At 41.9% G+C, this 23841-nt stretch overlaps 1 protein-coding gene across 1 annotated transcript in view; it reads left to right on the top strand.

Annotated features, from left to right (window-relative positions):
• The window catches only part of morgue (modifier of rpr and grim, ubiquitously expressed), a 59628-nt gene that overhangs the window by 22619 nt on the left and 13168 nt on the right, over positions 1 to 23841 (top strand). Inside the window, exons 6-7 of the mRNA XM_075673921.1 lie at positions 21346 to 21472; positions 22540 to 22735. Of these exons, the coding sequence (XP_075530036.1) occupies positions 21346 to 21472; positions 22540 to 22725 (313 nt within the window). The 3' untranslated portion in view covers positions 22726 to 22735. The remainder of the gene's footprint in view (positions 1 to 21345; positions 21473 to 22539; positions 22736 to 23841) is intronic.

The following is a 23841-nucleotide window of genomic DNA, read 5'->3' as shown; positions in this document are numbered from 1 at the left end:
AAATTTCTAAATCTTAAATGTCAAACAACAATGGACTTAAGCCAGTTCATGATATTAGGATAATTTGTGTTCCTTTGGCAATATGGCCTCTTCGTCACTATCATTGTCCTTTGTATACATGTTGTAATCAACATTGAAGTCCTCGGAACCGTACTTAATTAGAAATTTCTTCGTCGTTCATAGGGCATGCTTGCCTTTTTGCGCTGGTTCGCTATGTCAAATCCAGTCAATAAGCTTTGCCATGCCATTGTTGTATAAAAACAAGTCCTATTATAAAATTTTAGTTTAACTGCTTAGATGGCACAGCCAGTCCAGATGTTTCATGTTCATGAATTAAATGCTTAAAGGGTACTTAAAGGATTAATGCATGAGCTCTCATAATAGCCAACTTCTGCCAAGCTGTCTTCCTAGTTTTTATATAAAATAAAAGGTGTGCTGTGCCAGAGACAGTTGCCTTCTGGACACTGCCTATGACATGTTTGAGTGGATGTCTTGGCACACATGAAGACTGCCTTGCCAGCTTTTGTTGTTGAAATTCGTGCTACTGCTTGCTAGTGCATAAAGGTTGAATGAAAGGTTGCCTGATGACATTGAGAAGTGGAAGAACCAGTTGCAGCAGTATACAGAGGCTAGCAGTGTGAGGAGGAAACGGAAACAGTGCACATACATTGCTTCACAGTAAAAGCTATGCAGAAAATATTGTCATGTGCATGGTTTGCTGGTATAAGCTTATGTCGAGCTTGTACTAACATTGCTTTACATGGAATGCTAGTCTACAGCTGGAAACCTTTTCTGTGTCGACCATATAACTTACCCAATGTGGTAAGTTATATTGTGGCATAGTGGCTATGGCCTTGCGCTACTAAGCGTGACGGTGCGGCATCGAATCCTGGTCGTGGCGGCTGCATTTCGGTGCGGGTGAAATGAAAAAACATTTGTGTACTGTGCATTGGGTGCACTTCAAGGAAACCCAGTTGGCCAAAGTTAATCCGGAGCCTCTCACTACAGCATGTCTCATAATTGAAACATGGTTTTTACACTTAATACCGCAGAATTTAATTTAACATTCATTTAGCTATATAACTTGCAATGTTATGTTACGCAGGTTAACTGTAAATTCATTGAATATTTTGTCGGTTCATGCATTTCAGGAGCAAATGAAACATTGTCGTGATCTGCATCTAAAGTGCCTGTCACAGGTTTGAGCATTGCAAAATACGTCTGCTGGCATAGGTTTCGGCAGTGAAAATTTTGTCTGCAAAGTATTACACCAATGTGTGCTTCAGAAACAGCTCAGATTTCAAACAAAAGCTTTTGTGCCCATTTTCTCGGAGGACTGGCACCTTGCCAGCAGCGATGTTGCATGTGTGATGCTTCTGCATAGTTTGTAGTTCCTGCAGTTTGAGCAAATAGCCAGCAGCAGTGCAAACAGCTCGGGGATTCTTATGAAATGCGGAGCATGCAAATCCACCTCTGTAAATGTTCCATGCAGCAAGGAAAGGAGGGAGACAAGAAAGGGGGAGACAAAGTTCATGGTGTACAGTCAATGACCGATTTTCTGGATGCCCGATAATTCGGACACCCTTGTGTCACCGCTTCGTATCCTGTAGTGTCATATCTATAAGAGTGTCTGAAATTTCAGATGCAAAAACCCTTCGCCGTGACCGCAGGTCCGAAATTGCATTAATCAAAGCCACCTCTGCCGCCATTTTGATTATCTCGCTGCCTCGAACCGGCGCTGTTGCACGGAGCAGCCATACCACCACCGCGGCAGCGGAAGGCCTACCTGCTTTGACGTTCGCTACCAAGCTTCTTGCTGTTCGGTGCCTTGTTTTTCATTGAAAGAATTTGCCGCCGTCAGCAATGGCGCTGATCCCACATTTTTAATGCTCGTGAATGGTGGATGTCTCTCACCAATGGTGGATATTCTCGCCAATGGCTTTGAAGCTTGGAAAGCACGGCGCGTTGCATAATTCCTGTTCCCGAAAGTTAGCTGTGCCTCAGTACATTTGTTACGTGTTACGCGGTGAAGCATATGCGAAGTATTGCGGTGAAGCATAAGCGAAGTATTGCGGTGAAGCATAAGAAGAGTGGGAAGGAGCAATTTTCACAGGACGCAGTCTGTATTCCTTAATTATACACTTGTGCACCCACCGTTTCCTGTTACAGTAATAGTAGCGATATGCCTAATAAGTGTAACAGCAGGCCTTCAGAGCTATTTCGGACGTGCCTGTAGCAATTTGAGCCCTTGGGGGCAGTAAAAGGCATGCATTCATTTTTTCGGGCAGCCCGATTTTTCGAATGTTTTCGTGGCCTCTAGGGAGTCCGAAAAGTCGGACGATGACTGTAAACATTACTCAGGCGCTCGGTTTCACTTGAGAAAAGGAGGCAGAGGAACATCACTTGTGGGTGCTGGTTGAGGCAATTCAAGAGTCTCTGCTTTGGGGAGGGTAGCTTGCCTCCTCACACTGAGGCCTGGTAACATTTTATTTGCTTGTATGTTAGCTACTGCACAACCCTTTTATAAATTTTTTTGTTGTCGAAAACTTCCTGGATGGCACTTTACAACTTCTAATGTATGACCAAATTTTTCACCAGGCCTGGTGAGGTTCCCCAATGGTGGAACTGCTGCTATATGCTGCTACAAAGGCCCAATTTTTACAACAATTGCACCATGTCTGCTTCAAAAAGTGTTCCAGTGTGTTCTATATAGGTCTGGCAGTAGTGATTGCAAAACAAAACCTCAACTTAAGCTCATTTGTGTGAGTATGGCGGTGGATCAATATATCCAGTTACAAATCAGCATCTGTTACTTTTGTTGGGCCTGGGTCATCAAAACAAACTAACAAAGTGGGCTGTCGCTTTGTTTAAGAAAAAAAAAGTCCTACTTGATGTAACTATTTCTAATGTATTTGCTTCTTGGTACATGATTTCTAGATTTCCGCTACATAACAAAATGCTTGGAGACCTTCGGTGTCTCCACCAAAGTTCTTGAAGACAACTTAGACAAGGGCTTCTTGGCGAGTTCAGGTTGATTTACAGTTTGTGGCACCTAACCACTTATTTCATCAAATAAGCTGATTTGAAGCCTTCTAATGCGCATAGGACAACGAAAAAAGTTTCAAAATGAAGCTTGCAGTGAATCTGACGCATCAAGTTAGCATAGAGCTATGTACGGACCAGCAGTAATGTGCGATTAGTCAAAAAACTGAAATGTAAACTATATGCGCTCATCTAGTACGGGACCAGGACATGCGGTTTTACTCAACAAAATATGGCCTGATCCCAGAGATAGGGCTAGTGCAGTCTAAAAATGTGGGCCGATCCCAAAGGTTGTGCAGTCTAAAAAGAAACACAGTAAACTAAAGAAATATAATGGTTAAATGAACTGTTCTATATAAGAGTAAGGTTGTACTAAAGCAGGGTAAGGTGGCATAGGTGAAGTCCATTCAGGAGTGGTTGTCATCGAAGAAAGACAAGGTATATCTCCCCACTCTGGAATCACAAACATGGAAAAACATGGAACAGACCACATGGTACACTAATGTGCCCAGAAAGGCCTTGTCTTTCTTTGATAGCAGCTGCTGTTGAGTCTCCTTTTCTGTTTTTGTGCAAGATGACAGTCTGGTAACATCTCTGAGGAACTTCACCAAACAAATGCCAGTAGTGATTCCGACCTTATAAAGTGTCTTCCGTGATGAAACTAGGCATTTTAGCAGAAGAGAGACTGCGAATGAAAATTAATTCACCCAAGAAGATGCTGAGCCACGTCCAACTACACATGGTAAATAAAGGCAAAATGTTTTATTGCGACAGCATCTACCGTATTTACTCGCATAATGATCTCACTTTTTTGTCAAAAAAATTTACGCAAATTCAGGGTGCAATCATTACGCGAGTAAAATTTCCCATGAAAAAAAAAAATTCTTTTTCATCCCACATTTGCTGCAAGATGACAAGCAGGTGGCTGCCGCTGTCAGTGCGGGACACTAAAACAAAAATGGCGGCTGGCGGAGCAAGCTGAACGCAATTATTTTTTTTCTAGTGAGTACATTACATGCATTGAAACAGTTTCTTCCGTATCAGTAATGAATAATATAGTTAATATCGGCAAGTTTACGGCAATAATGTAGTCATGTCCACTTTGAGGGGACAGAAACAGAGATGGGTGCGCTTAGCTGCCAGTGACATAGAAAAACGTGGCGGGCTTGCTGCGGAAACTGCGCCATTTATCTTTATTGCTATTCTAATATGGCATGTTTCTGCTAAGGGTGGGCGAATATCTTAGCTGCGTTACAGGCGTTGGCGTATGAATAGGGTACACTTCTAACATATCAGTGCAAATGGGGCCACTATCGTTGCCACTCGCGATTTGTTGCATGCCAATGAGTGCAGACGAGAAGAATCGAAAGGTGCCCTTTATGTTGTTGTTGTTGACCAACACCATTATGAAGCCTACAAATAATAAAGCCGAGGCAAGTTTGGTTGTAGCTTTTTTTTTTTTTTTCATGGAAGTGCGGAAAGTGATGAAAGGAATGAAATAGGGCATCTGCTTAAGAATGTTGGGTGTGTGCAGACCGCTTGGTATGTCTCCAAGAGTCGTCCGCGTAGCATTCGACAGATGGTAAGTGCGATCATCATTAGCTAGACTTGGCACACGACATATTGCTGTGACAAGTTCAGGGTGCGATCATTACACGGGAAAGAAAAAAATCGAATTTTGATGACAAAATTCAGGGGTGCGATCATTATGCGTGTAAATACAATATATATACACTCCTGGCACATTTCTACAATCGCCGTGAGATTCCGTATAAAGCCCAAGGGCGATAAAATTGTCTCCGCACTCCGTATGCTGTATGTGCGAGGGTGAGCTGGCAAATATGGCTCAGTCTCGTGTTTGTGAGCGAGGAAGGTGGGCCTGAAGCACGCTCTCTCCTGTCGTACACAAGGTCCGAGCGAAATCGCGATTTATTTCTTTACTTCGAGAGTGGTCAAGCTGTCTTCCAGGACAGACAGAAGCTGTCAAAGGCCCTTTGCAAACCAGGAGGCACCTTAAAGAAAACGAAAAAAAAAAAAATTGGCATACACAGGGTGTCTACCAACCGGGCATTCTCGGGGGATTTTAGATAGTCTGGAAATACCCGGGGAAAACTCGGGGAATTCTTGCATCTATTGCAGGAAATTAGCTGTAATTTGATTGACAGGGAACGAAAGTTGTGGTAACCGTACGGCCGATAATTCGGATGGCTTCGCGGCACCACCATGTACCCAATGGTCAATATATAGGAACGTCCGAAATTTCGGACGCAAGAACAATTCGCCGTACCATTTTGCGGACATTTTTCAGTGATTGCAGGTCCGAAACGGCATTAATGAAAGCCACCACCACCACCGTTTTGATTACCTCGCCACCTTGAACCGGTGCTCTAGACACACTGATCCGCTGGCAGCTGTAGCCATCACCGCGGCAAACGCTAGGCCTAGCTGCTTCGACGATCGCTATTCCACATCTTGCCGTGTGGCGCTGTGTTTTTCATTGAAAGAATTCGCTGCTGTCAGCAATGGCACTGACTTTGTCCTCGCGATTAGCTTCGAAACTCGGAAAGCACGGCGCGTTGCATGGAGCCGGTTCCCAAAAGTCAGCTTCAGCTCAATACAGCGTTGTTACGCGGTGAAGCATAACAAGCATGGGAAGGGGTAATTGTCACGGGACACAGTATGCATTCATTAATTATACACGCGTCCACCTGCCATGTTATGTCACAGTATGAGCACCGATGTGCCAAATAAGTGTACTGGCAGGCCTTTTCGGATGTGCCTATGGCGATTTGAGCCTTTAAGGGCAGTAAGACATGCATTCATTTTTTTCGAACTGCCCAATTTTCGGGACGTTTCGTGGCCCCTAAGGAGTCCTAAAAATCGGAAGTTGACTGCACGAATCGCCAAGAGGATGCTTCAAATGGTCCATGGGGCTAATGCACGGTGGAAGGAGGACGAGAAAGAAAGGGCCTATGCATTGAGGAATAAATGGGAAAGGACGCGTGCTGCCACTTCTTTCAAGGAGCTTGAGCTCAAAGAACAAAGTGTTGGTCGAGGTCGAGATGCAGGTGTCCCGCATCCAAACAGAAAATGAACTCTTTAAAGCAATGAAACGCAACACTGAGGCGTTGTGCGAGGGCTGAGACTATGTCAGGACAGATGAGGTTCACGCACCACCTGCTTAGAGAGAATCTCACTGTGACAAAGTTCGGGCCTCATACCAATGAGCTTGCTATTAGTTGATATAGTTCATATCCCCTTAAATCATGGCGTCCACATTTGTGGATGCGACCTATTTTGCCATTTCTGTGCAGAGGTAGCTAGGAATAGAGCACAAATGTTAAGCTTAGGGTAAATTAAACATTCTGATAACCCAAATTACTTCCATTTTACTTCAGAGTGACATGTATGGTTACGGGGTGCCGCTTTGATGAAGGCACTACCGTGTTTTATGTGATGATTGACGTGGGGCATGTTGGCAGCAACCTCGAAATATATTTTTTTCTTTCTTGGAATACTTGAGGCCGGTGGATAACTTGTGCATGTAGTTCGAGCGGGGGATTTAATCCGTTTTAGGAAGAAAGATAGCATGACTGACTTTACAATATTAAAATATTTAGTTACTCTATAATTATGATGACTCATCATAAAATTCTCAGTCCTGCCACCTTGATTTGCTTTCAGTGGAGTCTCAAGCAGCATCTATGTTTCACACATGTATCGACAGTCGATCATAATACTTGTACGTGACTGAAGGGGATATTCGAAAATATTTGTTTCTGTATGCACTTCCTTTTTATTCGTAGATGAGAATGTTCGACTTGATTTGCAATGAGTTTTACCATATTTTTCAAAGATATTTTATTCGCTGTGCATTTTTATAAGCCCTCCCTTCTGATTTCTTTTTGAAATGAAATAAATGCTACTCCTTACTATTCAAACTGGATTAGGTCATTTATTATTATTTTTAGCATGCTTACTAGAGAGTGACAGCATCTGGCCACATGGTGTCAGCCTGTCTTGATGACATAAAACAAGTTCTGTCACTCAGGGAATTTTGCAAAGACACTCGGAGAAATCCTGGAAGATTTGGGGACTTCGGAAATGTCAACTTGGTAGACACTCGTACACTAACTTGATAAAGGCATCAACAGTTATTAGCTGTTTATTCTATTTTATTTATTTATATGTACTGCAGGCCAATGATTTGGCCCTCACAGGGGTAGTATGCATAGATTAAAGAAACGTGCAAATTATCACACAAATTAACATAAACATAAAAGTGAAAAATTTATTTCTCACTTTTACGTTTAACATCAGTAACATCAATAATTGATGTTATTGCTAACTGAAGAAATACTATAACTCTTGCAGAAAATTATTAGATATAAACACACTGGATAATGATTCGTTCCAATCTTTCACTGTACTAGGGAAAAACAGTGTTCATAGAAATCAGTTCTTGCGAGAATTGGTGGCAGTGAATGTTCACTTGTGTGTCTTGTTCTCCTGGAGGAAGAAGGTTTTACACAAGCTGGAAGATTAATAAAATTTTTCCTGAAAGACTGTTGTAGAACAGCATTAATAAATTAATTCTCATGCTTGTTTCCAATGTAGCAATATTGTTTGTTTTTCGCGAGTTGTGACGGGGAATCTAATCTTATATATTTTCTGAAAATAAACCTTACAGATTTCCTTTGTACACGGTCGAGTTGAAAAATCTTTTTGTGTGCTTCACTTTGTGTTTCCCACTGGCTTGACGCATATTATAACTTACTTCTGATGCAACAATTATACGATAAAATTTTAGTGCTTATTGGAGCATTCCTAAGCTTTCTTAAAAAAAAAATTTTTTGAAAAGCTGCAGTGTGCACGAATAACTGCACTGTGCATGGGCCATGATAATCTGTTGTTTAATGTTATGCCAAGATATTTACATAAATCAACTTAAGAGTTGTGTGATTTCAAAGGTAATAAGTGAGTGGGTAGGGATTTTTCTTTCTAGTGAAGTGAGAAACCAGTTCCTTGTTTAACTCCATACACCACATCTCATACCACTTATCAATTGCCAGAATCTCTGATTGCAAAGACATGTGGTCCTCTGTGGAACATATCTTTTTAAAGACGACACAATCATCAGTATAAAGTCGACTATAAACTCGGCATAAAACTCGTCTGTTGAGGAATTGGTCAATTCAATCAAAACGCTGAGGGCCAAAAACGAACAGCTATCCAAGAGGATTACAGATCTGGAGCAATACAGCAGGCTGAATAACTTTGAAATCAAAGGTGCCCTTGTGCACAAGGCGAGGATCGCGCAATTATATTGAAAACCATTGGAGAAGTAATTGAATGCCCTGTCGCATCGACTGACCTCATTGACGCTGTTCACCGTGTAGCCAGTAAAACAGCTGAAAAAAGCATCATTGCGTGTTTCTGTTCACGCGAAAAGAAAAATGAATTCCTTTGCAAAGCGCGTTTACGTACGTCCCAGATAGGGGATGCCTGTAAGTAATGATAGTCCTGTTTTTGTCAACAAACATCTATGACCAATAAGAAGCTGTTTAGCAAAGTGCTTCCTCTAAAAAAAAAAAGAAGAAAAAAGAAAAGAAATGGTGGTTCCCCTAGGCTGAGTCATGACAGCAGAGTCTTTTGGATAAATGCAGACTCTGATCTTCGCGTATTCACTTGACGCGGATTTCTGCAGTTTAGCTTTCCTATATTACAATCTTTGTTTTATATCATCATGTCACTGCTTTCACCCGAGGAAACAAAATCGTTGCTCTCTAATTCTGCCTTTGTTACTGCACATCAATGCGCATAGTTTGTGCAAAAACCATGACAGCATTGCTGCCTTCTCTGAATCACTGTCATTCTTTTTCATTTCTGTGTATTACTGAAATGTAATTAGGCTCTTGTGATGGTAATCTGTATGGTTTTCGGTCGTACAATTCGGAATATTGTCATCGTGATTCTGGTCGCTACGCCTCCCCCCCCCCCCCAGCTCGGCTATATTTATATAGTCTAAAATTAAGTACAAGCGTAGGTTTGACTTGTCTTTAAATGTCTTGAACTGTGAAACCATGTAGATTGAACCTAATGTTTCCCTTTCTTGCAATCTTAACAATTTGATCATTGCATGCATTTAATGTTCCTCATCTTCATCTATCCAGGATTTTCTACACAATTTTGCTGCAGTACTCAATATAATTTCTGCTGAAAACAAGAAAGCTGTGCTGGTTGGTGATGTCAATATTAATTTATTGGACACGCATAACAGCACAATGGCATATAGTGATTGCTTTCTTGGTTTTGGGCTTGAGTCCCTAATTTCCTCCCCTACACGATTTTCACCCAATGGAAATGGTACCCTTCTTGACCACGCTTTAAGCAATATCACACCAACGCCACATGCAGGCGTCATTGATGTACTTATCACTGATCATCTTCCTGTACTTGTAACTTTTGCCGCAAAACTACCTCACTATAGCACTTGCCATTTTACTTTGTGGAGTCCTCCTCCCATACTCTTGGGACAAAGGAACGACAACACAGTAGTGCAAACAATCACAAGGGCATTTATTGCACCTTTCATAGATCAATGCCTGGTAGCCGAGTTGCTATCCACAAAACATGCCCATGGGCGCGCGACAAATCTAGAAGTCCGACTCACCGCGACCGGATAGCGAGCGAATATGTTCGCCCCATGCTGGATCCCAACGCCTGGTCGTTCGCGCGTATGGTCACGCGAACGGTGGCGCGTTCGAAGGCGGCCACGCGAGACGGTCTCGCAGAAGCATGGATCAGCGCACACGCGGGACGTCCGCCGCGTTCGTCGGTCCGCCGCCCAAGTAACCCCACCGCAGCGCAACACTCGCGCTATCTCTTGCACTGCGCTTCAACCACTCCGACCGCCGCGTGCGCGGCGAAGCTGCACGGAGACGGGGGCTATGCGGGAAAACTAGATCTCTGGGGACGCGTGAGAGTCGCGCATCCCCACAATTTCTAGGTTATATCAGGACAACTTTATCAATACAATTCATGATACTGACTGGACTTCCTTTGGGAATTTGCATGATCCTGAAAGAGCACTAGAGAATTTCTGCCCTTTGTTTCTTAAAGCTGTGTATGCAAACCCTAAAATGCTCAAATGCAAGAAAATATTTACATTTCCGCACAATCCTTGATTAACAAAAGGATTGTTAACTAGCGTGCGAAAGAAAGATAATCTATATAGGAAAACTAAAAAACAGCCATTCAATGTAGGTCTAGAACTTCGGTATAATATATATAGCAATCTGTTGAATAACCTTGTAAAATAATCTGAGCGACCTTATCATGAAAAAGAATTTAGTAAGACAAAAAATAACCCCAAGAAAAAATGGAAACTTTTGAGTGACTTTTTGACTAGACCGCAGGTTAGTAGAATAATTGATACAATAAATTATAAACAACAAACCTACACTGAGGCATCTGGCATTGCTAACTCGTTTAGTGATTACTTCTATGAGATATGCAATAATAGGCCTGTAGCTTCATCATATCGTCTTACAACTTGTAACCATACATTTTTTCTCTTCCTGTCACCTCTGAGGAAGTGTGTTCTATAATCCTCAATCTAAGAAACTCTAGCGCCGGGCTAGATAATATTTCTGCTTATCACTTAAAGCTTGTTGCTTCATATATTGTGGAAGTATTAAGCAATATAATTAATCTCATATTTAAATGTGATACCTTTCTGGGCTCACTTAAGAAGGACAGGTTAATCCCTGTGCACAAAGAAGGTGATATTACAGAGGTCCTAAACTATCGCCCTAGCGCTATTCTGTCCTCAATTAGCAAAATTATTGAAAAATTGTTAAAAAATTATTTCTGAAACGTGTTAAGTACCTAGACAAATTTAATTTACTAAAGCCTTGCCAATTTGGTTTTCGTGCAGGTAGTTCAACCAACTTAGCTTTAATATCATTAATTGATTCCTTAATCTGCCATCGACAATGGCGACTTTGTCGGTTGTGTATTTTTTGGTTTTACTAAAGCCTTTGAAACCATTAATGATAATATGTTGTTTACTAAACTACAATCATTTGGTATCACTGGTCCACCTTTAACTTATAAAAAAAATTACTTGATCGCGAACAATCAGTCTGCGTAGGTGGAGTTTACTCAAATGTTAAGGTTATTAATCAAGGGGTACTGCAGGGCTCAATACTTGGCCCTTTATTGTTTTGTATCTACATTAATGATTTACCTGATTGCATTGATCTTTCTAACATTACCCTTTACGTTGATGATACCGCCATTTCTATGTCACACAAATCATTAACAACGCTGATCACTACATGAACAACGAATTGCCCAAAGTTATTCAGGGGTGTTCTTTTAACAACCTACTTTTGAACCCGCTTGAAACTCAGTTCATGATTTTTAAATCGTCTCAGAAAGTTCTTCCTTATCTACCGCAAGTATCGATAAGCTATAATTTAATCCCAGCAGCCAATTGTGTAACTTTCCTTGGTGTAAAATTAGACCCTAACTTGAAGTTTAATAATCATATTGCTTATGTGAGGCAAAAAACTGCTTTCGGAGTAAGAGCTCTCATTAGATCTAATCAGTTTTTTCTGTTCACACCTTATTGTCTTCATACTTTGCCTTCATACATAGTCACTTTACATATGGCATTACTACGTAGAGAAATATAACTGTCATCTTTCGTCCATACAACACATTCAGAACCAGGCCATTCGCATTATTACCAACAGTTCTTCTTACTCTAATGCTGCTCTGCTCCTTCAGGGTAACTTCATTCTTCCTATATCTGGCTTGCTTAAATTTCATTTACTTATCACTCTATTTAAATTACTTAAACAGCTCGCATTTCAATTAATAGATTCTAGGTTGCTCACAAATACCAATAGCACTAGGTTTGCCCATAATCACAACTTTCTATTACCTAAATGCAACACGAATTATGGCAAAATGGCTTCCTCCTTCTCAGCGATTCAACTGTGGAATGACTTATCCTATGCACTTAAATCATCATCATCGTTGCATGAATTCCAATATGAATCTAAACAGGGCATCCATTTGACTAGACATATCAACTACAGTAAAGAATTCATGCACTGTTGATACCAGTTGTGTGACTGTGGACATGCCTTTCCTTAAACCATACTGATATTTAGACATTTTGCTTTTCACTTAGGAAACGGTGTATATAATGTGCATTAATGTGTTCCAGCATTTCACAAGATGAACTGGCTATTGAAACAGGGCGGTAGTTTCCAACCAACAGGTGGCTACCTTTATGTTATCATCACCATCAACCTGGTTACGCCCACTGCAGGGCAAAGGCCTCTCCCCTACTTCTCCAACTACCCCGGTCATGTACTAATTGTGGCCATGTCGTCCCTGCAAACTTCTTAATCTCATCCGCCCACCTAACATTCTGCCGCCTCCTGCTACGCTTCCCTTCCCTTGGAATCCAGTCCGTAACCCTTAATGACCATCGGTTATCTTCCCTCCTCATTACATGTCCTGCCCACGCCAATTTCTTTTTCTTGATTTCAACCAAGATGTCATTATCTAGCGTTTGTTCCCTCACCCAATCTGCTCTTTTCTTAACCCTTAACGTTACACCCATCATTCTTCTTTTCATAGCTCGTTGCATCGTCCTCAGTTTAAGTAGAACCCTTTTCGTAAGCCTCCAGGGTTCTGCCCCGTACGTGAGTACTGGTAAGACACAGCTGGGGGGTTCGTACACTTTTCTCTTGAGGGATAATGGCAACCTGCTGTTCATGATCTGAGAATGCCTGCCACACACACCCCAGCCCATTCTTATTCTTCTGATTATTTCACTCTCATGATCCGGATCCACGGTCACTACCTGCCCTAAGTAGATGTATTCCCTTACCACTTCCAGTACCTATCGTAAACTGCTGTTCTCTTCCGAGACTGTTAAACATTACTTTAGTTTTCTGCAGATTAATTTTTAGACCCACCCTTCTGCTTTGCCTCTCCAGGTCATGAGCATGCATTGCAATTAGTCCCCTGAGTTACTAATCATCAGCGAATCGCAAGTTACTAAGGTACTCTCCATTAACTCTTGTCCCCAATTCTTCCCAATCCAGGTCTCTGAATACCTCTTGTAAACGCGCTGTGAATAGCATTGGAGAGATCGTATCTCCCTGCCTGATGCCTTTCTTTATTGGGATTTCTTGCTTTCTTTATTTGAGGACTACGATAGCTGTGGAGCCGCTATAGATATCTTTCAGTATTTTTACATACGGCTTGTCTACACCCTGATTCCATAATGCCTCCATGACTGCTGAGGTTTCAACTGAATCAAACGCTTTCTCGTAATCAATGAAAGCTATATATAAAGGTTGATTATATTCCGCACATTTTTCTATCACCTGATTGATAGTGTGAATAAGGTCTATTGTTGAGTAGCCTTTACCGAATCCTGCCTGGTCCTTTTGTTGACGGAAGTCTAAGGTGTTCCTGATTCTATTTGCAATTACCTTAGTAAACACTTTGTAGGCAACGGACAGTAAGCTGATCGGTCTATAATTTTTCAAGTCTTTGGCATCCCCTTTCTTATGGATTAGGATTATGTTAGCGTTTTTCCAAGATTCCGGTATGCTCGAAGTCGTGAGGCATTGCGTATACAGGGTGGCCAGTCTCTCTAGAACAATCTGCCCACCATCCTTCAACAAATCTGCTGTTACCTGATCCTCCCCAGCTGCCTTCCCCCTTTGCATAGCTCCCAAGGCTTTCTTTACTTCTTCCGGCGTTACATGTGGGATTTCGAATTCCTCTAGACTATTCTCTCTTCCATTTTCGTCGTGGGTGCCACTGGTACTGTATAAATCTATATAGAACTCCTGAGCCACTTGAAATATCTCATCCAGATTAGTAATGATACTACCGGCTTTGTTTTTTAACGCATATATCTGATTCCTGTCTATTCCTAGTTTCTTCTTAACTGCTTTTAGGTTTCCTCCGTTCCTGAGAGCTTGTTCAATTCTATCCATATTTCACTTCCTCATGTCAGCTGTCCTACGCTTGTTGATTAACTTGGAAAGTTCTGCCAGTTCTATTCTACCTGTAGGGGTGGAGGCTGTAGGGTAGGGTTAGAGAATGTTTTGTCTTGAAATTAGTCATATACTAGGCCTTCAGGTGCATATTCATAAAGATCCGAGAATATATTGTGGAAGTAGCAGTAGCCGCAGGGTCCATAAGAATGACACCATCAACTTCGCTTTTAGAAATGCCTGCCTTAGTATTGCTTAAAAATTGCCAAGATTTAATAGGATCCCTCCTAATTAACTTTTCAAAACTATTCTTAAAAAAAATTATTTCTAGTTTCTTTGACATTTGTCAATAGAGAAGACCTGCGAGTCTTCAGCTACTGATCTTCTGTCTTATGTTGCTTCTGCAGGCGCTTAACTTTTCTTTTCGTTTGAATTATATGTCTAGTTATCCACGGCTTATAGCAACACTTGCGAATTACATTTGTTGGTACAAGGTTATCTATACAGTGCATTGCAACATCATAATATAGTTTCAAACCACTGTCAGTATTGTCCACAGGAACTTCGAGACAAGACTCGAAGTAGTCCGATTCCTGCATCATCTGCTTGAGCGAATGTCTTTATCATGTTAGTATCTGATCTATCTTTCTGCTTATGACCAATTATATACCTTGAATAAAAAATTAAATTTTGATCGGATAATACCCTCATCAAGAAGTGTGTGGCACACTTAATGGGGTACTCTTGAGAACTTATCAGGGCTTATATGTATATAAGTCAGTTTCTATGTTCTTCCAGCTCCTAGACTGCGTTATTTAGCTTTTTGAAGTCTTTTAGATTCAACTGAAAAGGTGTGGGGCCCTAGATTGTTTTTGCACCTCGTATAACGACCCAAAAGTATGTGCTACAAAAACCAATGTCTGCTACAAACGCTCATTTTTCTTGCTACAAAAGCTGCTCCAAAAGACCTTTTTCACCACTGTGTCCTGTTAATGCCAGAGTCAGTTTATTATTGTTAAGTACATAGAAAACTATTTTTTTTTTTCATCAATGTACCTTCATGTATTAAAGATATTATTGCCCTTGTTTAAGACAAAGGGTTCACAGGCAGATGGAGTGGGCAAATAATGGAGGCGTCAGGCTGGAGCTGTTTCGACAAGGGGACTTGCTATGAAGGTGACAAGCCCCCCTGTCCAAGTGTCATTGATTGATTGCACGGTTAATTGACCTTGTCTGTATTTTGCATGTAACATGGTGGAGCTTACGCCAAGTGTGTTATGGATGTTGACGCACCCTTAGTGTATGCAACACTCCACTTTGGCCCTTGATTCACATTGCCCTGGTCGCACTTTCATACCTCTCTCATCACTGTGCCTTTTCTGTGTACTTACCCAAACTAGTCCTGTCCTCTCTTATTCTTCCTGCTTTCCTGGACATGAGGGTTAGTCCTGTGCAGCTAGCCTCTCTTGGCTAGATGCACAGTTATGTATGGCTAGTGTTTGTTCATGCACTGCTTGGTTGGACTTTGAGGTGGGTGGCCCGCATAGCCACTAAACATAATTTTCCAGCCTATGGGAACTGTTGTAAATACTGCCTACAACAGCAAAAAGTTTATGGAGTTCTTGGTTGTCATTTCTCCGAGCGAAATTCCACTAAAAGAAATGTTACCGTACTTCAGTACCAAGGCAGTGATCAATAGAGGTAGCAAGTACAAGGCAAAAAATGGTTCATTCTGGCAACTTGCTTTTTGAGGTAGGAGCAAATTAAAGAAAAAAAAAGACAAAACTGCTAAATATTCGAGTGCATGCTGTCTCCTTAGCAGCGCACCAATAGCCGAGTATGAAAAAGGAGTAATAGTTGGCAATGAACTTGGAGCCTGAAACTGAAGCTCTGAGGGAAGAGAGCATTTGTAAAACACAAAGAACAGTAATTGGATTAGTAAGATCTTGAAGAGGGCTAGTTGGTTCATATTTAGAACTGAGGTTAAACAGCGTGAATTTACAAGGACACGAGGAAACAAATACCGCGCTTGTCTGTGGTATTTGTTTCCTCGTGTCCTTGTTTTATTTGCGCTATTTAACCTGAGTTCTAAGTAATTGGAAGACAACACATTGAAATAAGTACTTAATTTCGAATCGACAAATCTCCCAAATAGTGTACGTGCTGCATACCTTTCAACTGGCAGGCTTCGTGTACCAAACCCTTATCGCTGCTATTGATTACCATTCTATGGACATAGGTCAGGTCATGCCGTGGTAAACTGACTTGTGTAAAATGTGGCCACATAGGCCACAAGGCTGATGCCTGCAAGAATTGAGATGTACAAGCTGTAAAGGTCCTGATCTCGGGGCTGAATGTTCATGTGAAGTAGCCAAAAACAGTGCCAAGTAGTTCAAATGATTGCTCAGATAATGAAGGCATCAGATGCTTCAAAACACGTAAAACCCACTGCAGTAGCCCAGTGAATATGGCGTTGAGCTGCTAAGCTGAAGTTCACAAGTTCAATACCAGCCGTGGTGGCTGCATCTTTATGGAGACAAAATGTGTAAACTCTTGTGTGCTTATTGAGGTGTACATCAAAAAACCCCAATTGGTCAAAATTAATCCAGAGTCCCCTATTATAGCGTGCCTCATAATTAGATAACTGTTTTAGCACGTGAAACCACAGAACTTGAATACTGATACGTGGACCTGTTTATCTTTTACGGGTGAACTCTTTTCACCATCTAAGAAACGTTATCATTCAGTGCGGCATGCGCCTGCATGTATCGGAAGTTTCTCGAATGTTATCGATGGTTTTGTTCTCACCGAAACTTGTGTAATATGATTGCATGTGTGACACAAATTGTGTAGAACTTTCTGGAAGATATGCGGGTACCACCGATTACTCTGGAACCTTCGATGAGTCGTGTATAAAAGCCGATGCGCTTGACCGGCGGGTCATATTTTCGACGATCGCCGACTGTGTTCGCCGCTATCATTGTGCTTTGAGTGTAGCCTGTTTTTGAGAGCACAAGTTCGCCCAATAAAACTCTGGTTTTGCCATTCAGTTTTGCTGCATTTTTTATCGTCACTACCACGTGACAATACGCAGAACACTGACAGCCCTGTGTTTCTAATGGCGAATATGAATATCTGTGTGCATGCATAGGCATGTGTGCATGCGTATGTTTCCACCTGGTGCAGAGCCCTCCTTTTCTCTCTGGTATGCACTACGCACAGGAAAGCTTCCAAATGAACGAGAATCGAAACAGAAACGAAAGTATTGTAGCATATAGAGGGAACATCATTGCACTGTGCGGTTTGTCCGGATGTGCGCGCCTATCAATGGTGATGATTGGATGGTGCACACTATACCTTCAGTTATGCCTCAGCCATGTGCTCTGCTATTCGCATTTCATTTGATGCCGACAGTACGTTGTGTAAGCGTACACAAACAAACTTTTTGGGAACTGGCATTATGCAATGCTTGACCCTTCCTGTGCTTTCCACGTTATGAAGGATGACAAAGGCATAGTTGATGTCATTGCTTACAGTAGCAAATCGTTTCCATGGAGGGCATGGCACTGAACAGGAAGTTTGGTAGTCAACGTCAAGGCAGCTAGGCCTAGCGTCGCCGTGGTGGCTACGGCTGCCAATGGATCAGCGTGCGAGAGTGCTGGTTCAAGGCTGAGAAATAATCAAAATGGCCGTAGTGGTCACTACAATTAATGCCGCTCCAGACCTGCAGTGATGGCAAAAAGTTTGTAAGATTGGACGTTCAAGGGCTTCAGCATCCAAAATTTCAGATGTCCTTATATATGGGCTCTGTGGGGTGCGTGGCGGTGCTGTGAAGACGTTCGAATTATTAGGCATGTCTGAAAAATTTGTTGTTGACTGTCATTTGTAGGCACTCAGGTTCACCTTGATGACCAGACATCAGTGTTTCAGCCATTATGTAAAGATAAAGGAGCTGTGTTATACTTTGAGGCCTGTACAAGTGCTGGTGAGAGCCAAAGCGGTGTGGAGGCCACTTTGACAAGGACTTAAGGGCCAAGCTTCTGCAAAGAAGCCAATGTCATTGCTGGGCACCAGCAGGGATGTGTGCCTGCAGGGTGCTTAATCAGTGGAACTGTCTCTAGAAAACTCTGGGGAACACCAGTGGGCCTGCTTTTGGCGGCAGTCAGAATGCTGCAAAAATATGTTGAAAAGGGTTGAACCACTCTAAGCAATTTTAAATTTCACATTCCCATGTGAAAATAATTCAATGAAACTGCCGTGGAAAACTGCGTAATCTTTGCGGTATGCAGAAGCTAATTGTAAAAGACACCACAATATGCTTGCAGAAAACCCACTTGCAGGTAGAAATGAAGAACCCTTTTGGAATTTAACGTTTACAGACAGCTTAGGCACACTCGCTCCTTTTGACAGAGGCGACCATTGCGGCCTCAAAAACAACTCCCGTTCCTGAAATACAGATTTTGAAGCTATTGCAGTATGACTATGGTTAGGAAAGAACGTAAAGCTCTGCTTGTGCTTCAGTCCCTCAAAAGCAATATTGATATGTGACGTCCAACAGCTAATGGACCAGTTGCCTTAGCCATATCACTTGAGGTGTTCTTTGGGAAAGTATGACTACAGATGCTTGAGGAACTGCAGTTGAAACCCTGATTCCGATCATCTCCATTTACTCGTGAGACAGCTTTAGTGCGTTTAGCAGAATAGCGGGTTTAAAATGTGCAAACGCAGAACTGTGAACGACCCATGAAGTTTATCATACATGCATTATTTTTCAGATTTAACGTCATGGTCTTTGTGTGGTTTATGTAGCTAGTGTGGCAACATGGCGCCGGTCCCGGCCGCCCTCTTCGAACTAAATTTGGCATTGGTTTTGTAGAATTCTGTCTGTTTATAGCAAATGACTGTGTACATGTTGTTTGCTTAGCCTCATGCCGCTTCGACAACCGAGTGTTATGGATAAAATCGGAGTTTTCAATCGATTCTCATTTCGAAAGCTTCGAGGCCTGAGAAAAACTGCAGGAATGGCAGTGCCACCTATCAACGCAGTCGAGAGCTTTGCGTGATGGCAGATGGCCTCTGAGATCGAGATTTTGGAAACGACGGATGGCATGCTTGCACTGATTTCACTGCAGATCAGCAAACATGGAAAGTACAAATACCGTGCACTCCCAGTTGTCACTGCGCTGCTTATCTCGCTTTTCGCGCGAACACAATTTGGCGAATAGATAAAATAACCTATGTGCACTATATATATGTAAAATTAAGTGTACATTGAATACCATCCCGGACGTAAACTACACTATCGTGCTATACTAAAACTCACTTTCTGCTGAGTTTGTTTGCAGAACGGTATTGCTATTTCCCTTAACAGCGCTTTTACGCTAATGTTAAACTAAAATTGTCTGCTGATAGTAGCCCTTCTCATCAACAGGTCCAGAAGCATGCAGCGATACTGCCTCGGCAGTCCAGCATTAATTGCAGATTTCACCTAGTAAATGTAGAAGTACTTACGTACTGATTACTGTCTTGCTTTTTTTTTCTGCTATGCTGGTCATATCAGAAAAAATTGTGTTGCAAGCTTCAATAGGCTGACCGACAGACATTTTGGGAACTATCGCATATAGAATTCAGATAGATTGAAAGATCGTTGACAAGGTGTGCACTTCAATAACAAAGTTGATGATAGTTGCTACTGCATTATATACACTGCTTTAAGTGTGGATGATTACCACAGAGGCCCAAAATATAGCGGAATAGTGCTCTCCCGATTCTTACTCATTCCATAATTTTCGATTCTGGCAGCCTTCAGGTAGCATACCAAGGGTCTATTTTCCAGTTGCTTGCTCCTAAGATTACATGCTGATGCACCTGTGGTTCAAAGGATGTTCCAAATCTGCTGCCATAGCTGTCATTGGCACTGGCTAACACTCCCAGGCCTAGGTCTAGTTGACATATACGAATACCCATGAAAGAGGAAATCAGACAGGGAGACAGCTGCCACTACAGTATAGCTTAATTGGTAAAGCATTGCACACATTGTGAAGAGTTTTGGGTCCCACCAGCTGCTAGTTGTCTTTTCTTTCACTTTCATTTCTCTTGTCCTTATTAATTCTACATTTCAGTTTCAGACCGCACTTATCTTATATGCTTTCCTTAGTTTCATTGTCTGTTTGCATCACTTGGTTGTTGAAAGGGAAAAATTGTCATCCACCCGAGTATAAAAAAATGAGGTTATGGGGTTTTACATGCAAAAACCATGACCTCATTATGAGGCATGTCATAGTGGGGGACTTCGGAAATTTGGACCACCCGGGGTTCTTTAACGTGCACCTAAATCTAAGTACACGGGTGTTTTCGCATTTCGCCCCCATTGAAATGTAACCACCGTGGCTGGAATTTGATCCCGTGACCTCGTACTTAGCAGCCCAATGCCATAGCCACTAAGCAACCACAGCGGTTCACCCAAATGTAGCTCGAAACTACAAAGGAAACGCATACAGGCTTCTCAGAATGAACGCTTCGTAGTTGAGGAAGAATTCGTCCTGGTCCGGGATTAAAACTCTGGACCAATGCCTCGTACTGCAATCTGCTCGTCTCCTGTTCGCTGAAATGGTAGAGCGACTGCCCCAGAAAGGCGTTGGTCCCGGGTTTGAATCCTGGACCAGGTTGAATTTTTCTCAACTGCGACGCATTCATTTTGAGAAACCCGTATGGGTTTCCTTTGTAACTTAGTGCTACATAATGGTGGATGACACTTTATTTCCTTTCACGATACTTCCTTCACCTTGCGGGATTCCGCAGAACCGATTTTCTATGTGGTTGTTGCTGACAAATATTGAGGCCCTTTATTTCACCAATTTTTCTTGTTCTAGTTTAGCAGAAGGGTTTTCATGGTTATGGCTTATGATATTATGTCATTTATTTTGTTTAGCTTTACAATCCACAGTGCTTTTGTTTTCTGCTGAAAATGATTGCAAAAGGATGAATAAAAATGTTATGGTATCTAAATGGCCTGAAGGTGACTGCGATAATGCATTTCCTGTTTTTCTAAAAACTGAACTGTTCAGAGGTTTCAGGTGAATTGCGTAGTCAACTACTGTAACATCAAGGCGGATCAACTTTTCCATTGCAGTGTGACATGCACTTGATGGGCTTTCAGTTGTACACCGTATCTGCCTAGGAGCACTTTTTTTTTTCTTGATAAAGTGTGTTTTAAGTCATTATGCTTTGTTGATCTGTCTTTTGCTTTTTTGGGGTGTACATGCAGGTATCCCATGAAGCCTCCCATTGTGAAGTTCCTTACTAAAATCTTCCATCCTAACATAAGCCGTCATGGGGACATTGGCATTGATTCCATACACCATAACTGGAGCCTGGCACTCACCATATCAAAGGTGAGTATAGCACTAGCACCTGGTTCCATACTTTCAGCACCCTGGCTTTTTCTCTTGGCATCGTGATTTCATAAGTCTTGATGGTTAAGATGTTTTGAACGATGATCTTTAATGGGGGACATGGATTTTTCTGGCCGAAAAATTTTGGAAAAGTCAAAATTACTGCAACCATATGACCAATGGTAGCATGGAGGCAATCTGAAGAAATGCATCTAAACATTTGACGTCCATTTGAAAAAATCATTCTAACCATGTTATCTACATGAGTGGATAAATTAAAGCCACATTGGTATCAACTTCAACCTAGGCCAAGCTAAAGGCCTGCATATACAGAATTAGGCCACAGATCTTCCCCCCCTCTCTCTTCGTAATTAGTTTATCAACATTGCTTGCATCCCTGAAGGAAATTTAGTCTGCACACTTACGTTTTGTCAAGAAGGAATGAAGTGGAAGTACTGCATTGACACGAAAGACAGGCAGTGGTTCGTGTTATGTGTGTCGTTGGAAAATTTTGTAGTTCCTGCAGCACATGAGCTTGTGTTGACAGTGACATGACCCATTTGGGATAAAGGTTTCTACTAAATATTACTAGAGGGAAATGTGGTACTGCAGTTGTTCAACCATGGGAATACTACATGGATTTTTACATGGATAAATGGAGTTAGTACATGGATTTTTCTGCACTTTAGCATGGCTTCATTGAAAAATCAAACTAGTTTCTTTCATGTTCTTTCATTGTTCATTGCTTTGTTGTGAATCCTTCTGCCCAGGGGATGGGCAGAAGAGTTCTCCCCTTGAAAGTATGTATAGGTTTATGGGATTCCCTATAGCCAGAAAGTTTGGAACTTCTTCTATAGTAGAAAGTGGCCTTTGTTGACTGCAGTCTTAAACAAAGCCTACATTAGCCCGAGCTGTGGGGCACTTTACCCACATCTTGAGGTGCTGATAAGCAGATTGTAATGCGATTGCAAGGGTGCTTGTTGCATCTTTCTCTCAGGTTGGAGTGGACAAAGCTGCCACGTTGTCCTTAGAAGGCTCTTTGCTAAGTTTGACTGTTATGCGTGCAGGTGCTCATCAGTATCCAGTCCCTTTTGACAGACCCATACTGCCTTGTCTGTATGGAGCCCGAGGTGGGACGGCTGTATCTTGAAGATCGCCTGGGCTTTGAGCGCACAGCTAGACTCTGGACGCTACGCTATGCCATGCATGGTGATCCAAGCGACTTTCATGGCCATGCCTTGGAAAGTGGCTGAATACTTCTACGTATGTTACATATGTTGTTAATGTATGTAAAAAGAATAATATGCTCGGTAGAACAAGCCTTTTGATATTTTTACAGCAGTAAATGAAGTGCTTTATTTAGCAGGCAGTTTCAGCTAGTGAAACCTAAAGTTGCCCTTGAAAAATGCTATTTTCTCTGGGATGTGCAAAGCTGTCCACCACACAAGTTCAGAATCATTGCAGTAATCACGCTGAAGCTGTTCCTTTGTTTTCTTCCAGTCTGTTCTGAGCGACTGGACAAACCAGTTCAGAGCAGTGCTATTGGTGATCTGAGCACTGTGTTGTCATGTTTCTTCCTTTTGTCCGTGTCTCTTTGTGCTGTTACCAAAAAGTACAGTAACGAGTTCTATTTTTTCAATCTGATTCAGGTTCAGCTCCGAAACGCCGGCACACATTTTGATTCGGATTTAGTTTAAGTTGGGCAAAAATAAAAGGTTTACTTCTGGTTCAAATTCAGTACTGATTAAAGTTTAACACTGTGCTGCAAAATCGGAAAGCCCGTACATTTTGTTATTCTTTACGTAAGCCATGTTGTGAGATGTGGCGACATGGACACACATGACCCGCCATGGTAGCCCAGTGGCTATGGCATTGCACTGCCGAGCTCGAGGTCGCAGGTTGACCCTTGTTGCGGCGGCCAGATTTCGATGGAGGCAAAATGAAAAGGCGATTGTTTACTTAGAATTAGGTGCACGTTAAAGAAACCCAGGGGGTCAGAAATTAACCGGAATCCTTCACTACGGCATGCCCCATAATCAGATCACGTTTTTACATGTAAAACCTTAGCGCTATGAAATTTGACTAGCACATTGTTCAGTGGTGTTGTGGCAGGAAACTTTTTATTTTGCAGCAGCTATGTTTTCGGTATTCTAGCACGATGATGGTGATACCCTATAGCTTAATTTTCTGGGGTTTTTTCCACGGCACATTTAATAACTCCTGTAATTATGTTTACGATGAAGGCGCCCAAATGAAACGGCGGACGAAGGAAGATGACACGGAATAACCAACTCTCCCACCAGCATGTGCTCTGTAATTATGTGCCAAACTTAATTCGATTTTCGTGTACACCCGTGAGCAAAACTATG

This window comes from Dermacentor variabilis, chromosome 1 (assembly GCF_050947875.1).
Source record: "Dermacentor variabilis isolate Ectoservices chromosome 1, ASM5094787v1, whole genome shotgun sequence".
Lineage (NCBI taxonomy): Eukaryota > Metazoa > Arthropoda > Arachnida > Ixodida > Ixodidae > Dermacentor > Dermacentor variabilis.
Note: the sequence above shows the minus strand (reverse complement) of the source record. Positions and strands in the feature narration are given on the sequence as shown.